Source organism: Ranitomeya imitator, chromosome 1 (assembly GCF_032444005.1).
Source record: "Ranitomeya imitator isolate aRanImi1 chromosome 1, aRanImi1.pri, whole genome shotgun sequence".
Taxonomy (NCBI): domain Eukaryota; kingdom Metazoa; phylum Chordata; class Amphibia; order Anura; family Dendrobatidae; genus Ranitomeya; species Ranitomeya imitator.
This window is the reverse complement of record NC_091282.1, coordinates 1,114,559,829-1,114,575,148: the sequence shown is the minus strand read 5'-3', so window position 1 is coordinate 1,114,575,148 and position 15,320 is coordinate 1,114,559,829. Positions and strand designations below refer to the sequence as shown.

The 15,320-nt window shown below is 49.6% G+C and overlaps 1 protein-coding gene across 4 annotated transcripts in view; it reads left to right on the top strand.

The window, feature by feature from the left end:
- Positions 1-15,320, top strand: part of PCM1 (pericentriolar material 1) — a 228,267-nt gene that overhangs the window by 155,353 nt on the left and 57,594 nt on the right. For all 4 annotated transcript variants that reach the window (XM_069744379.1, XM_069744380.1, XM_069744381.1 and 1 more), the window contains exons 18-27: positions 1,074-1,219; positions 2,394-2,587; positions 2,728-2,899; positions 3,166-3,497; positions 3,603-3,752; positions 4,906-5,078; positions 5,236-5,367; positions 5,736-5,856; positions 5,979-6,110; positions 15,042-15,178. In XM_069744379.1, coding sequence (XP_069600480.1) covers positions 1,074-1,219; positions 2,394-2,587; positions 2,728-2,899; positions 3,166-3,497; positions 3,603-3,752; positions 4,906-5,078; positions 5,236-5,367; positions 5,736-5,856; positions 5,979-6,110; positions 15,042-15,178 — 1,689 coding nt within the window. The remainder of the gene's footprint in view (positions 1-1,073; positions 1,220-2,393; positions 2,588-2,727; positions 2,900-3,165; positions 3,498-3,602; positions 3,753-4,905; positions 5,079-5,235; positions 5,368-5,735; positions 5,857-5,978; positions 6,111-15,041; positions 15,179-15,320) is intronic.

Sequence of the window (15,320 nt, the reverse complement as noted above, 5' to 3'; positions counted from 1 at the left end):
TATAGTTATTCCTTTTGGTCGTTTCTTTGTGGTTTCCACATCCCTCCTATAACATGCCCTTAGACGCAGTTGCTCACTGATAAGCATCACAGCATCATATATTTCCCTGAGGCTTTTATGCTGCGGTCAGGAGACCCGCGGCCAGTCCGGACCTTAGTGCTCAGTGTTTGGACAGATTTGCATGGATGTCTGCTTGATCATTTAGTTCAGGGGTGGGGAATCTTTTTTTTCTGCCAAGGGCCATTTGGATATTTAACCATCCTTCGGGGGCCGTACAAACTCCGCCCACAAAGTATATCCTGACTGTAGCACTGGTGTCAGGACGTAATCTTTCATTGCATGCCCTTCAGTGTTCAGTAGTGAACAATATATGTGTGTGCTAACAGAGCAAGAAGAAATTAATGAGCTGGTTGTAATCACACTACAGCTCCCTGCCCAAGAATTCGGTCCCTAACAATCTGCTCGGGGGCCTGATAAAAGGTCTTCAAGGGCCGGAAATGGCCCTAGGGCCTGAGCTTCCCCACCCCTGATTTAGTTAAAAATTGACCCACCAGCTATTTTTCATTGGTACCATTTACTTTTCCAGCCTTTCATTAACCCTGTCTCAGCCTTACTATTTATTTCTAAATGAGTTAATATTTTCAAATGGAAAATGTCTTTCACTTTGTGATATGTTCCTTATGTTGTGAATGAAGTATGACTAGAAGACCTTTCCAAATCATTGCATTCTCAGTTTAGTTTTTTTGCTCTGTCTGTGACTCTTTTTTTGGATTCCTTTGCTGCCTGTTTCTGCCTATGCGCTGAACGCGGTCGGTGTCTGCAGAGAAGAAGCGATCTGGGGAATCCAGTTACCGCGGCCATCCTGATTGCTGTGGTTGTGGACCCTCCGCTGATCAATGTTTTATATATTTATCTGTGGGCAATGATTGCTTGGCTCAGGACCACCAAGGTTTCAGGCACTGTAAAAACCTGGATAGATGATTTGAGAAGATAGAATAGGTTCAAATCCACCTATTTCACCTTAGAGAGAAATTGATTTTTAAGTGTGTCATATAATTTTTTTTCTCTTTAAGTCTCTTTCCTACCTCTTGCAAAGCTTGTTCACCAATCCGTACAGTGTGATGCCAAGTAGCGTGGGAACTCCTCAAGTGCACCTGATCATGCACCAGCTGAATCAGTGCTACACTCAGCTGAACTGGCAGCAAAACAATGTGCTCAGGTACGTGATGTCTGAGGACTGGATCATTCAGGCTTCTTGTCTACTCAGCAGACTTCTATTGGATTTATAACATTACTGTAAGAAGTGTCTCTATCATTTAAGTATATTTGCAGAACTTCAGTTCTGAGGATAGAAGCTTATTGCATTACATATAACTGTTTGTAGAGAAAGCGCCTCTCCATAGCATGGCATTGATTTCGTGCAGAGGTAACCTATGTTCACGCACTCTAATTTTGCTGCATTTTTGTCTGCAGCCGAAGTCTGTTTTCTTGGCAGTAAAAAGGCTGTGTTCTAAACTCCCATTTATTGGTTTTGGGCTTTTCTTTAAAGTAGATTACATGGTTGCTTTGTCTACAGTACATGTTTCATAAAGTCACCATAGTTTGTGTTTTGCAGGGTTATTTCACTTATTTGTTTGTGTGGGTGAAAAACGCTGAAAGAAATGTACATGCTGCAGGTGTAAAATAAAACCGCTGCTGCTCTCAAATCGTTTGCATGAGGTTTCTGAAATCTCACAGCATTTTCTGGTGCTGTAGAAAGCTGTGTTTATTTTGCAAAAAAACGCAGCATGTGAACATAGCCTTAAATTGACTAAAAGACTGTAGACGGCTTTTTTTTCTTCTCTGTGCTATTACCATCTGTAAATGGTTATTTTTACATTAACAAAAAAACAAATGTACAGTTCTGTGAACTTTTTGGGCTGTAAGGCTTCTTTCACACTTCCGTCGGTACGGGGCCATCACAAAACGTCGGCGCAACGTACCGACGGACAGTGGTGATTTTCTGCACAACGTAGGCAGCGGACGCAGTGTTTCAACGCGTCCGCTGCCCATAGTAAACTCCCGGGGAGGAGTGGATGGAGTTCCGGACAGGCATGCGCAGTTTAAAATGCAGGACACGACGTACCACGAAAAAGCGTTCCCTTGAACGTTTTTTCGCTGCGACGGTCCGCCAAATACCGACGCATCCAGTGCACGACGGCACGTATGGCCATACGTCGCGATTTGTCGGCAATACAAGTCTATGGGAAAAAAACGCATCCTGCCGGCACATTTGCAGGATGCGTTTTTTCCCCCCAAAACGACGCATTGTGATGGATCTAAAAAGACGGAGGTGTGAAAGTAGCCTAAGCGTTTCACTTCTGTAAGTAATGTTTCCTTCTTTACTTCTTCAGGCTGAAGCAAATGTTAAGTGATATGTGTCAGCAGCAGGAACACTTCCAACAAAACTCCCAACAAAGACAAGAGAGAAGCAGCAGCGCCCCTCCACCTTCCACCCCCAATGTGTTTAATAACTTCAGCTTCCTCCCCCCTCCCATGAATGTGTTTAACATGCCTCCATTTGGAAGTTTTCCTAACATGATGCCAGGTACTTTATTTTAGTTGGATCCATTCTGTAGCGTGCCATTTTCCGGTGCCGCTATTTTCTGCTGTACATTATGAAATATTTGTGTAGAATTCGTATGTAATTTCCTTTTGCTCCTCCTCCTCCTATTGATTTTGATACAGGTATGAATTTTAATTTAAATCCACCTGGGATTGGAGACTTTAATCCTAATTCTGCCTCTCAGCCTGACACACCGCTCCAGCCTCCTGATCCGAACACTTCAGGGAAAACTGAGTACATGGCCTTTCCCAAGCCTTTCGAAAGTAATGCAGCCAGTACAGCCGATGTGCAAAGGTCCGGTTATTTTTCTTCCCTAAAACGAACAATATGCAAGCCATTATGTTATTTATCATGTGTCTAGTACAAAGCATTAGCTGCTAACTCACAATACGGGCTTGTTACTGATTGTATGATTGACTCCTATTCATACAGTACAGGTATATTGGAAATTGTTATGGGTGTAACTTCACAATGTATAGCATTTTCTCTCATGCTGGCCTGTAGTCTATATCTTCCTATATAGTTTTCTCTACACTACCTAATCTTATATTATTCCTTAGAACTACTCCTAAAGCCTCTAATGATGGAGAACACACAAGAGGTCACCGGTTAGAAAACCATAATAAAGACCAAGGTAAAACCTCTCCCTTTTTGGACCCTGGACATTCAGACTTTGTAAACTCTGTCGAACAATTGAGGCCGTATGATGAGGAGTCAGCGGAGAGTATGAGCACTATGCCGGATCCTGAAGATCCTACAACCGTAACTAAAACGTTCAAATCTCGAAAAGCCTCAGCTCAAGCGAGCCTGGCGTCCAAGGACAAAACCCCAAAGACCAAGAGTAAAAAAAGAAAAGTTTTCCATCAGAAAAGTAAAGGACTGAAGAACCAGGGTAAGTTTATATTGTTTTGGTTGGCAAACAAAAGCACTGAATTTTATGTTGGGTTTTGCATATTTACATTTTTATTTTTGTATTTTAATGTGTAATTTCTCACAGATCTCCACTGTGTAAGTATCTCCAGCACTAAGAAACCTAAGGAGAGCAGCAACAAGCATGCACAGACTGAGGGAGTGACTGAAGCCAGTGCCAGTTGTGATCACATCGCACGGCTGAGGAAGGACAACAGAACTGCCGAGGTTTCCTCAGGTACATAAGCTCTTTATAAAATGTCCTGTTACGCAAGTCAGTGCTTCTGAAACCGTGAAGCGCTCCTACTTATTTATGGGACTTAACCCCTTCATAACCTTGGGATTTTTCGTTTTTCCGTGTTCGTTTTTCACTCCCCTCCTTCCCAGAGCCATAACTTTTTTATTTTTCTGTCAATTTGGCCATGTGAGGGCTTATTTTTTGTGGGACGCGTTGTACTTTTGAATGACATCATTGGTCTTAGCATGTCATGTACTAGAAAACGGGGAAAAAAATTCCAAGTGCGGTGAAATTGCAAAGAAAGTGCAGTCCCACGCTTGTTTTTTGTTTGGCTTTTTTGCTAGGTTCACTAAATGCTAAAACTGACCTGACAGTATGATTCTCCAGGTCAGTACGAGTTCATAGACACCTAACATGACTAGGTTATTTTTTTACCTAAGTGGTGAAAAAAAATTCCAAACTTTGCTAAAAAAAAAATTGCGATCTGCCCGCGCCTATTACGGGCACATGTCAGCTGTTCAAAACAGCTGACATGTCCCGGTTTTGATGCGGGCTCACCGCCGGAGCCCGCATCAAAGCCGGGCTTCCGACCTCGGACGTACTATCCCATCCGGGGTCAGAAAGGGGTTAAAGGGAACCTGTCACCAGGAATAACACTGTTAATCTGCAGGTATACAGCGTTACGATGCTGTCTGGCACCCGCATGCAGCCGAATGCAGCGAATACAAGATGATCTTTATTCTCCCTGCCAGCATTCGGTATTCTATTATAGGGGCAGGGTGGCGCCGGTTCAGTCACCGTTCTGAGTATACAGAGCGGCCCCTGTAACCGCGGCCCTCACTGACACGGACTCTACATTGAGGCCGGCTGTCAGTCAGGGCCAGGGGAACAACCGTACAGATCCATTCAAGTAAAGAGGACTGACTGCTGTAACCTGCACAATCAAAGTAGTGCCGTGCCGTGCAGGGGTTTACTATGGAGAAGATGCAGCACTGAATCCACAAATATTCCCCATTACTCTCAGGGTAGAGCATAATCCTAAACTAATGGCAAATCCTTGCTGCATGCTGTCGCTGTGAGATACTGGGAAATACCTTTTAAGCAATTATTTGAGATTCTTACATGTATGTTAATAGTTTATTGTACTTTGCAGAGGCAGGAAGTGACTTTTCCGTGTTTGAAGCGTTACGTGATACCATCTACTCAGAAGTTGCTACACTGATTTCTCAAAATGAGTGCCGTCCACATTTTCTTATTGAGCTCTTCCACGAACTGCAGCTTCTGAATACGGATTACTTAAGACAGAAAGCACTCTTCGCCCTGCAGGTAATATCTGCTTTTCTCTGGTCACTGCTTAGTGTTTCCTACTCACGATCGTTAGAAGTGCTGACTGGGATTATATAGTGTCGAGCCTGCTCGAATTGTAGCACCGTAACCAGATCTCAGACAGCCCTTTTAAATTCATTATTACGTATTTCTCTAGGATATTGTGACCAGACGTGTCACAGACGCTACAGACCAGAACCATGACAGTACTAAGCCTATCGAGTCCATTGGATGGATGGCTTCCAACTCTGAGCTTACACCAAGTGAAAGCCTGGCCACAACGGATGATGTACGTACTTCCTTGCTCCTGCATCTATTTTGATCATATCGTCCCTTACTATGAAGGGACAGATCACCCAAATTAGGCAATGTGCCCTTTGCTGTATTTCATTGACTCTGTGCAATACCACCATGAGGTTTCGTATTCTCGAAGACTTTCTTCTCATGCAAGAATTGCTAAAACATCATACTGCGAAATGCGCCACATTTTTCTTCTTACAGATTCCATATAACTTAGTGCCAAAAACTTTGTTGGGGTCAGTGGCAGCCTTTGGGTGCATCATTACAGATCTTTATGATGATCATATGCATGAACTCACATGCCAGTGTTCGTTTTCTGGTGACTACAATTTCTAAGTTTATTGTCTTTACTTTCAGGAAATGTTTACAAAAGACCCAAATGGTCCCACATGCAATGAAGGTGATCAGAACGAGGGGGATAACCTTAGCAATTTGTCAACATCATCCAATTTTGAGCCTTTCGCTACTGATGATCTTGGTAGGCTCAATCTCTATGTAAAATGTTGCATTGTTTTTTTTAGCTACTAGCTTGAAATGGTGTCGCACTGTTTGGTGCCTTGGCTTAATCCTGATTTTCAGCTTGTGTCCATTTATTCACAGGTAACACAGTGATTCATTTAGATCAAGCATTAGCAAGAATGAGAGAATATGAACGCATGAAACTTGAGAGTGAAAATAATCTAGCTGCTGACTCATGCAATAACCTTAACATTGCTGCCACTAACCTGGAAGGTAAATCCACAACTAATGGAATGTTGTTTAAGAAGATTTCAAGATCGGCACTACTCACTAATAACTTAACCCAAGCCCGGGCTACAGCCGGTCACTCTTAAGGTACCGTCACATTAAGCGACGCTGCAGCGATATAGACAACGATGCCGATCGCTGCAGCGTCGCTGTTTCTTTATCGCTTCTCATTGGGGGACACCGGAACCATGGGTGTATGCTGCTGCCACTAGGAGGCTGACACTATGCAAATAAAAAAGTTAGCTCCTCCTCTGCAGTGTACACCCCACCGACTGGCATTATACTCTTCAGTTTAGCTTAGTGTCAGTAGGAGGTGGACACGGGTCTTTCATTAGACCCTTTTTTACCTCAATGTGCGTCGTTTCTTTTCAGGTTTCCTGGAGGGATACAGGGTGAGCAGTCACACCTGTATTCCCACAAGCGGACTATGAGTACGGCGTGTACTGCCACCCCGTATCCTCATAGATCCCTCTCCAGGACCAAGATCCTAGCACACCAGCGTGCTTAGAAGTTCGGTCCTGGCTCCGTCCCCCACCCACTCGCCCACCAGAGCCTGTCGGTCAGAGGAGACGAGGACGTCCATCAGCTCCCTGGACGTCTCACCCCCTTTTAAGGTTAGTACCGGCGTGGGATGTTTTAGGTGAGTATTTCCCCCATCCCAGATCTTCGTTAGGGGGGGGTTCTTGTTAAGGGCTCCCAGACGGTGACCCTCTCTTACCCGGTCATCGCCTGTATCCTGGCGGCGCGGCCGGTATTTTATCGGTGTCCTGGTTTTCCAGCACTTTTTTTCCCATTCTGCAAGGACCTTCTGCTCTCCAGCGCGAGCCCCTTTCTGGCCGCCGCGCTCTTATCCCCTGTGGCAGCACCTTCTTTCAGACCGCTCTATGGCTGCTGTACGCTCCTTCCCGCAGCGCACTACCTCCGCTGCGGTTTTTCACTGGGCACAGTCTTCAGCGCGGCAGCCCGGCAGTCTATCGCGCCGCTTCTCGCTGCGGCGCATTGCTCCAGCGCCGCAGGAGGGGGATTTCTGCGGCGCCCTTCAGCGGCGCAGCCTAGCAGGCTGCGGCGCCTGCGCCGCCAGCCTCCCGTCGCGGCGCATTGCTCCGGCGCTCTATACCGGCGCCGCGGCTCTTTTTCCCGGCCGCCGGTTCCAAATTTAGGCCCCGGCTTCAGCCGGGGCCTACTTCCGGTCTTCGGATCCCTCACTTCCGCTTCTGCGGGCGGGCTTTTAATCGCCCGACATACTATGTCCTGCCCATCGGCGCCTCTGCGTCTGGCTCCGCCCCCTTCCTCGTGTGACACTCGTCTGGTGTGCGCATCGCTTCACAGCACCAGCAGCAGCCCTCGCAGTGCATCACGCAGCGCGCCACGCTCCTTCGCCCGCATCTTCTGTGGGCTCAGCATTGCGGAATACAGCACCTCAGGGGATTTCTCCACCGAGGACAAGTGGGACATCTTCCAGGACCGGGTCCGTGAGTAGCTGCACTACAGACTGACACCCCCCTCTGCCCACTGTCCCCTAACCCACTGGCATCTTCAGGGTCCCTCAAAATGTCTACCTCTAAAGGGGGCCGCTCTCGCCCCCTTACTTCTTCTTCATCTACTGCCTTAGTCACGTACTTTGCATGTTCGTCCTGTAACAGCAAACTTCCCTCAGGTCAGTCTTCCCCGCTGTGTCAGTCCTGCAGCAACCCGATTGTTCCCACCGCCCAGGATCCCCCGGCTGTTCCGCCCGAGAGTGATCCCCCCCATCCCAGGCTGGACCGCCTCTCTGTCACAATCGGTGGCCGATTTAACACGGGTATCTCAAACCCTGGTGTCCGCGCTGGATCGGTTACCCCTGCAGACCCCTGCAGTGGCCAGCGGGTCGCAGGAACCGCCGCCCGAGCCCTCCTTGATTTGCCACAAAAGGTCCAGACAGGAACGTCGGTCTGAGTCCTCTTCTCGTTCCATCTCGCCGCACGGCCCTCACCCGCGGTTGGTGTCCCACCGATCCTCCTCCCCTGAGTCAGGCGAGGCATTATCTGATGCGCCCTCGGAGGATATTTCGGAGCTGGATCCTAACCAAATCGCCACCATGAGTGAGACAGTCCAGAACCTCATTGGGGCAATAAACCAAACCTGTGGCATCAAGGATCCCTCTACGGAACCCGTAGATCAGGCGGTTTCGTTTAGACGGGCCAAACCACCTTCTAAATTTTTCGCTCCTCATCCTGAATTGGATGAAATCTTGTCCAGAGAGAGAGAGAACCCCACTAGGCGTTTTCAGAGGGGAAAACGCCTGGGTGTGCTATATCATTTTTCTCCAGAACTTACCGCCAATTGGACGGTCTCTCCCTCGGTGGATCCACCTGTGTCCAGGCTGTCCACCAACACGGTGCTTCCTCTGTCCGGCGGAGCATCTCTGAAGGATTCTAACGATAGTTATAGAATCCTTCGCGAAATCTGCTTTTGAAGCGGCTTCAGCGGCTCTGTCCAGCTTTTGCTTCCACTTGGGCTTCAAAATCCATCTCAAAATAGGCCAAGGATCTACGGCGAGGTATCCTGGACGGGGCGCCTCCCGCGCAATTAGCGGAACTTGCCAACCAGATTTCCCACGCTGGTGAATACCTGGTTTCCGCCTCCCTGGATGTCGCGTCTTGTGCGGCTCAAGCTTCCAGCAATGCCGTTGCCATCCGCCGGACCGTTTGGCTCAAGGCCTGGCAGGCGGTCTTGTCCTCCAAAAAGTCCCTCACTAGTCTGCCCTTCCAGGGCTCTCGTCTCTTTGGTTCCCAGTTGGACCAAATCATTAAGGACGCCACCGGGGGTACAAGTTCTCTTCTCCCCCAGGCTAAGCCTCGTCGCCCTCCTCCTAGACGACAGTTTCGTTCTTTTCGACCTTTTCGTCGCTTCGCTGCGTCAAGCTCCTTTTCCCAGCAGCAACAGAGGCCACAGGCACGTCAAGAGAAGAAGGCGGTGTCCTTTAGGCCCACTCCGTCCTGGCGTCCTCGCTTCTCCCAGGGTAGATCCTCCAGGCCCAGGACTGGAAGATCCACCTCGGCATGACTCTCGGCAAGACTCCAGCCCAACTCCCAGATTGGGCGGCCGTCTTCTCCTTTTCAGGGACGTCTGGATTTCCGCAGTAGAGGATGCATGGGTCGGGGAAGTTGTATCCTCGGGATAGAAAATAGTGTTCGCTTCCCGACCTCGGGATAGGTTCTTCCAATCCCGTCCTCCAAGAGATCCCGCTCTAGTTCCGGGCTTCTTCACAGCCATCGCTTCTCTGCTCAAATCCGGGGTAATCGTTCCCGTCCCAGAAATAGAACGCTTCACGGGTTTCTACTCGAATCTTTTTGTGGTACCGAAAAAAGACGGCAAGGCTCGCCCCATTCTGGACCTCAAATTGCTGAACAGGAGAGTTCGCCTGAGACACTTCTGGATGGAATCCCTTCATTCAGTAATTGCTTCCATGGAGGCTCAGGAGTTTCTATGCTCAATAGATATCCAGGACGCCTACCTCCATGTCCCGATATTTCCCGGACATCACCGTTTCCTGCGCTTTGCAGTGCAACGAGATCATTTTCAGTTCGTCGCCCTGCCGTTCGGTCTCGCAACCGCGCCAAGGGCGTTCACGAAGATCATGGCGGCGCTGATGGCCATCTTGAGAGTCAGAGGCTTGGTCCTATTTCCATACCTCGACGACATCCTCATCAAGGCTCCGTCCTTTGCTCAGGCCCACGAAAGCTTGTCCATTGTTCTCGACACCTTAGCCCGTTTCGGGTGGCTGGTCAACCGGAAGAAGTCCTGCCTTATTCCTTCTCAGCGCATCATCTTTCTGGGCATGCTTTTCGACACTCGTCAGAGCAGAGTCTTCCTTCCCAAAGACAAGAGATCCACTCTTTGTCGGGACATACGCTTGCTCCAGGGTCCTCAGCCTCCCTCCGTTCGGCCATGAAGGTTCTGGGGAGGATGGTAGCTACATTGGAAGCGATTCCCTTGGCCCAATTCCATTCGCGACCCCTTCAGCAAGCCATTCTGTCTCAGTGGGACAGGTCTGTCTTCTCCCTGGATCGGCCGATCAGACTCTCGTCTCGGGTCAAGCGGTCCCTCAACTGGTGGCTGACGTCGCCTCTCATCTCCCAGGGCATGTCCTTCCTTCCAGTTCACTGGCAGGTGGTGACAACGGACGCCAGCCTGATCGGCTGGGGTGCGGTTTTTCGCCACCTGACGGTTCAGGGCCGTTGGTCGTCGCAGGAGTCATCTCTGCCAATCAACGTCCTTGAAATTCGGGCCATCTTTCTGTCCCTCCGCCACTGGGAAAGGATCCTCAGGGGCCTTCCAGTCCGGATCCAGACGGACAACGCCACGGCTGTGGCATATGTCAACCATCAGGGGGGGACTCGGAGCTCCTTGGCCCTTGCCGAGGTATCCAAGATCCTCCTTTGGGCAGAGGCAACGGTTCCGGTGATATCCGCGGTGTATATCCCCGGCGTGGACAACTGGGCCGCCGACTTCCTCAGCCGCGAGGGCCTCGCGGCAGGGGAATGGTCCTTGCATCCGGAGGTCTTCCATCAGATTTGTCTTCGATGGGGAACTCCGGATGTGGATCTCACTGCGTCTCGAATCAACAGGAAGGTTCCGCAGTTCGTCTCCAGGTCCCGCGATCCTCTCGCAGTGGGCGTCGATGCTCTGGCCATTTCTTGGTCACAGTTCGAGCTGCCCTACCTGTTCCCACCCCTTCCATTACTTCCCAAACTGTTGAAGAAGATCAAAGCGGAAGGGGTGCCGGTCATCCTGATCGCCCCGGATTGGCCCAGGAGAGCTTGGTTCGCGGAGCTCGTCAACCTTCTCGCGGACGGTCCCTGGCTCCTTCCAGACAGGCCCAATCTGCTGTCCCAGGGTCCGATCTGCCACCCGAATTCTCGGTCGCTCAGTTTAACGGCGTGGCTGTTGAGACCGCGGTTCTAAGAGCGTCCGGCCTTTCGGACCGGGTGATTCACACCATGATTCGGGCTCGGAAGCCCTCGTCTTCCAGGATCTACTACCGCATCTGGAAGGCTTACTTCCGTTGGTGCGAGTCCAACCGCGTTCCGCCTATGGTTTTTTCCCTGCCTTCTCTTTTGGCCTTCCTTCAGGCAGGACTGGATTCGGGCCTGGCTCTTAGCTCCCTGAAGGGTCAGGTCTCTGCGCTTTCCATCCTCTTTCAGAAGACCTTGGCCTCTCGGCCACAGGTTAAGACCTTCTTTCAAGGGGTAGCCCACGCTGTCCCGCCGTACAGGGCCCCTGTGGAGGCATGGGACTTAAACCTAGTACTGGACGTTCTGAAGGTTTCTCCCTTTGAACCTCTTAGGGAGATTCCTCTATCAGTTTTATCGTGGAAGGTGGCCTTTCTTGTGGCAATCACGTCCATTCGCCGCATTTCCGAGCTGGCGGCCCTGTCTTGACGTCCTCCGTTTTTGGTCATTCACCAGGACAAGGTGGTCTTCCGGCCCCCACCTTCTTTTCTTCCTAAGGTGGTTTCCACCTTCCACCTCAACGAGGACATCGTTCTACCTTCCTTTTGTCCAGCTCCGACTCATCCTCTGGAGCGATCGTTGAACAAGCTGGACCTTGTCAGGGCAGTGAGGATCTATCTGGACAGAACGTCCACTTTCCGGAAGACGGACTCCTTTTTCGTCATTCCTGATGGCACGCGCAGAGGCCAACCGGCTTCTAAAGCGACTATTGCTCGCTGGATCAGAATGGCAATTTTGGAGGCTTACCGGGTCAAGAACAGAGTGCCCCCTCTTGGGATTAAGGCTCACTCTATCCGGGCAGTCGGCGCCTCCTGGGCGGTGCACCACAGGGCTTCCGCCCTACAGCTTTGCAAAGCGGCAACTTGGTCTTCCATTCACACGTTCGCCAAATTTTACAAGGTCCATACCTACGCTTCGGCGGACGCCAGCCTAGGCAGAAGGATCTTGCAGGCGGCAGTGGTGAGTCCTCTGACCTGATGGAAGTCTGTTTTTCCCACCCGTGGGACTGCTTTGGGACGTCCCATGGTTCCTGTGTCCCCCAATGAGAGGTGATAAAGAAAACAGGATTTTTGGTTGCTTACCGTAAAATCTGTTTCTTGAAGCCTCCATTGGGGGACGCAGCTCCCTCCCAATGTTTCTGTTGTTATCTGTTTTATGACTGTTCTCACGTTTACAGTTCTCAAGTTTGTGGTTATGGTTTTTCAACCTTGTTCTTTTCTCCTACTGCTTTCTCACTAACTGAAGAGTATAATGCCAGTCGGTGGGGTGTATACTGCAGAGGAGGAGCTAACTTTTTTTTATTTGCATAGTGTCAGCAGCATACACCCATGGTTCCTGTGTCCCCCAATGGAGGCTTCAAGAAACAGATTTTACGGTAAGCAACCAAAAATCCTGTTTTAGTCGTTTTGTGGTCGCTGGAGAGCTGTCACACAGACAGCTCTCCAGCGACCAACGATGCCGAAGTCATAGGGCCACGCCTAGTAACCCCATGTTTACCCTGGTTACCATTGTAAATGTAAAAAAAACAAAAAAAACACTACATACTTACATTCCGGTGTCTGTCGCGTCCCCCGGCGTCAGCTTCCCTGCACTGTGTAAGCGCCGGCCGTAAAGCAGAGCGGTGACGTCACCACTGTGCTCTGCCTTACGGCCGGCTGCCTTCCGATTTTGGAAAGAAATCCAATCTATGCTGTTAAATCCTATAAATGCTGAAATTAACAAGTGCGTCATGTAAATGGATACTTTTCTGGGCTCATCTATCGCTGTCTACACCCGTGCAACACCAACACGATGGGTTGCTATTGCAGCTGGGACCTAAATAAGGTGCTTGACCCAATTAGCCCCAGGGCCACTGGCTGGCATATTACACTGCAATGCAGAATCACCCTCACTGATGCTTGGTATATGTTTGATATATTACCCTATTTTTTGTACTATGAGACGCACTTTTTTCTTCCAAAAATATGCAGGAAAATGAGGTGGTGTCTTTATAGTCCTGATGTACCTGCTCTGGCCGTGGTGGGGAGGTGGGGGAGCAGCAGCACAGGAGCCAGTGTCTGTGGCTTACTCCCATGCTTGCTGCTAGAGAGAAATGAATATTCACTGTATTCCACGCCCATGGGCGTGGAGGGCCATGAATATTAATTTCTCATTAATAGCATCCTGTTATGCATGGCCACATCCTTATCCTGGTATGATTGGCCCCCTTCCTTCCAGGGCCCCATCAGAAAAACATTACAAAAAAAAAGAACCCCAAACCATTACACTTGCCTTCCTGCGCTCCCTCGCAGCGTCTTGTTCCGGTGCCAGCAGCTGCTTTATGCTTGTAAGCAGCGCATGGCAGAACCATCATGCGCTGCTTGCAAACCGAAGGACAGCTGCCGGAATACTCACTGCTCTGCACGCCGGGACTATGTGCGTGGAGGGCAGTGAGTATTTATTGCTCTTTAGTAGCGAACAGAGTCAGTCGCAGGCTTCCTGCAGCTGCCGGTGCAGTCATGTTTGCCGCTGCTAAAGGGAATGAATATTCACTGCATTCCACTCCTATGGGGCCCTGCATACCAGGAAGGGGATGGGGGACAATCATACCAACATAAGGATAGGGCCATGCATACCAGGACGATGATGGTGGCCTACAATACCAGGATAAAGGATGGGCCCTGCATACCAGGACAGGGATGGGGTCACTGCATACTAGGATAGGGATGAGGTGGACCATTCCAATCAGTATAGGGATGAGGGGCCATGCTTACCAGGCTAGGGTAAGGGGGGCATGCACACCAGGATATGGATCAGGGGGCCATGCACACCAGGATGGGGATTAGGGGGCCATGTACACCAGGATGGGGATGAGGGGGCCCATGCATACCAGGATGGGGATGAGGAAGCTCATGCACACCAGGATGGGGATGAGGGGGCCCATGCATACCAGGATGGGGATGAGGACGCTCATGCACACCAGGATGGGGATGAGGGGGCCATGCACACCAGGATGGGGATGAGGGGGCTATGTATACCAGGATAGAGATGATGGGGCCATACACACCAGGATAGGGATGAGGGGGCCCATGCACACCAGGATGGGGATGATGGGACCATGCACACCAGGATGGGGACGAGGGGGCCATGCACACCAGGATGGGGATGAGGGGGCTATGTATACCAGGATAGAGATGATGGGGCCATACACACCAGGATAGGGATGAGGGGGCCCATGCACACTAGGATGGGGATGATGGGACCATGCACACCAGGATGGGGGTGATGGGACCATGCACACCAGGATGGGGATGAGGAGGCCATGCACACCAGGATGAGAGTGACAGGGGCCTTGCATACAAGGATAGGGATGATGGGACCATGCATACCAGGATGGGGGATATTAAGTACAGAATTGACTACATTTTTTGCTTCAATTTTTTTTCTAACTTCCTCCTCTAAAACCTAAGTGCATCTTATAGTCCAAAAAATACGGTACCTTGCTATTTGCAGTTACTGATGGCTCAATTATTCCTCTTGCCATAATAGATATAAGTTCTATATTACACTGAGCATGTGGTTATTACAGTCTGAACAATAAGAACCGCTCCTAAGACAAGAATTAGATTCAAGAGTCCCCCAGAAAAACCCATAGGTTAGTGACACTGGTCTGTAGTCACAGGTCATAGCTCGGCCGCACCAGAGCAGGATGGAAACCTTGATCTGACCTCCTGCTGGTTATTTTTTTTAGTTTGGTGAGTGAAGGAAATAACTTGCTTGTTCATTCCTAGTTATATTCTGTTCTAGTGGGGGGTATGCCTGGAAATAATGGACAGCTTCACAATATCAATTGTTTTGCAATTTTTCATGAACTTGTTAAAAGAAAGCAGATGACAGTAGCAGCACATTGCACGCCTAGAGATAATAGTTGTTCTTTAAAAAGGTTCCACTGAGGACGAGGCCGGCCACAGCAGATTGTACGGCGAGGACGGAGCTGGAGTCCCCTGTCCTCGCATTGATACTCAGCAGCTGGACCGACAAATAAAGGCAATTATGAAAGAAGTAATTCCCTTTCTGAAGGTGAGAACTGCTTCCAGCTTCTATATAAGTGGTTTATATATTTTTATAATAAAACTAGTAACTGTCCCGGTCCGCCACTGTGACACTTGTCTGATCCTCCACGCTGGTTTCTTGCTCCCCGTTTTATCTGGGCAGATGTGTA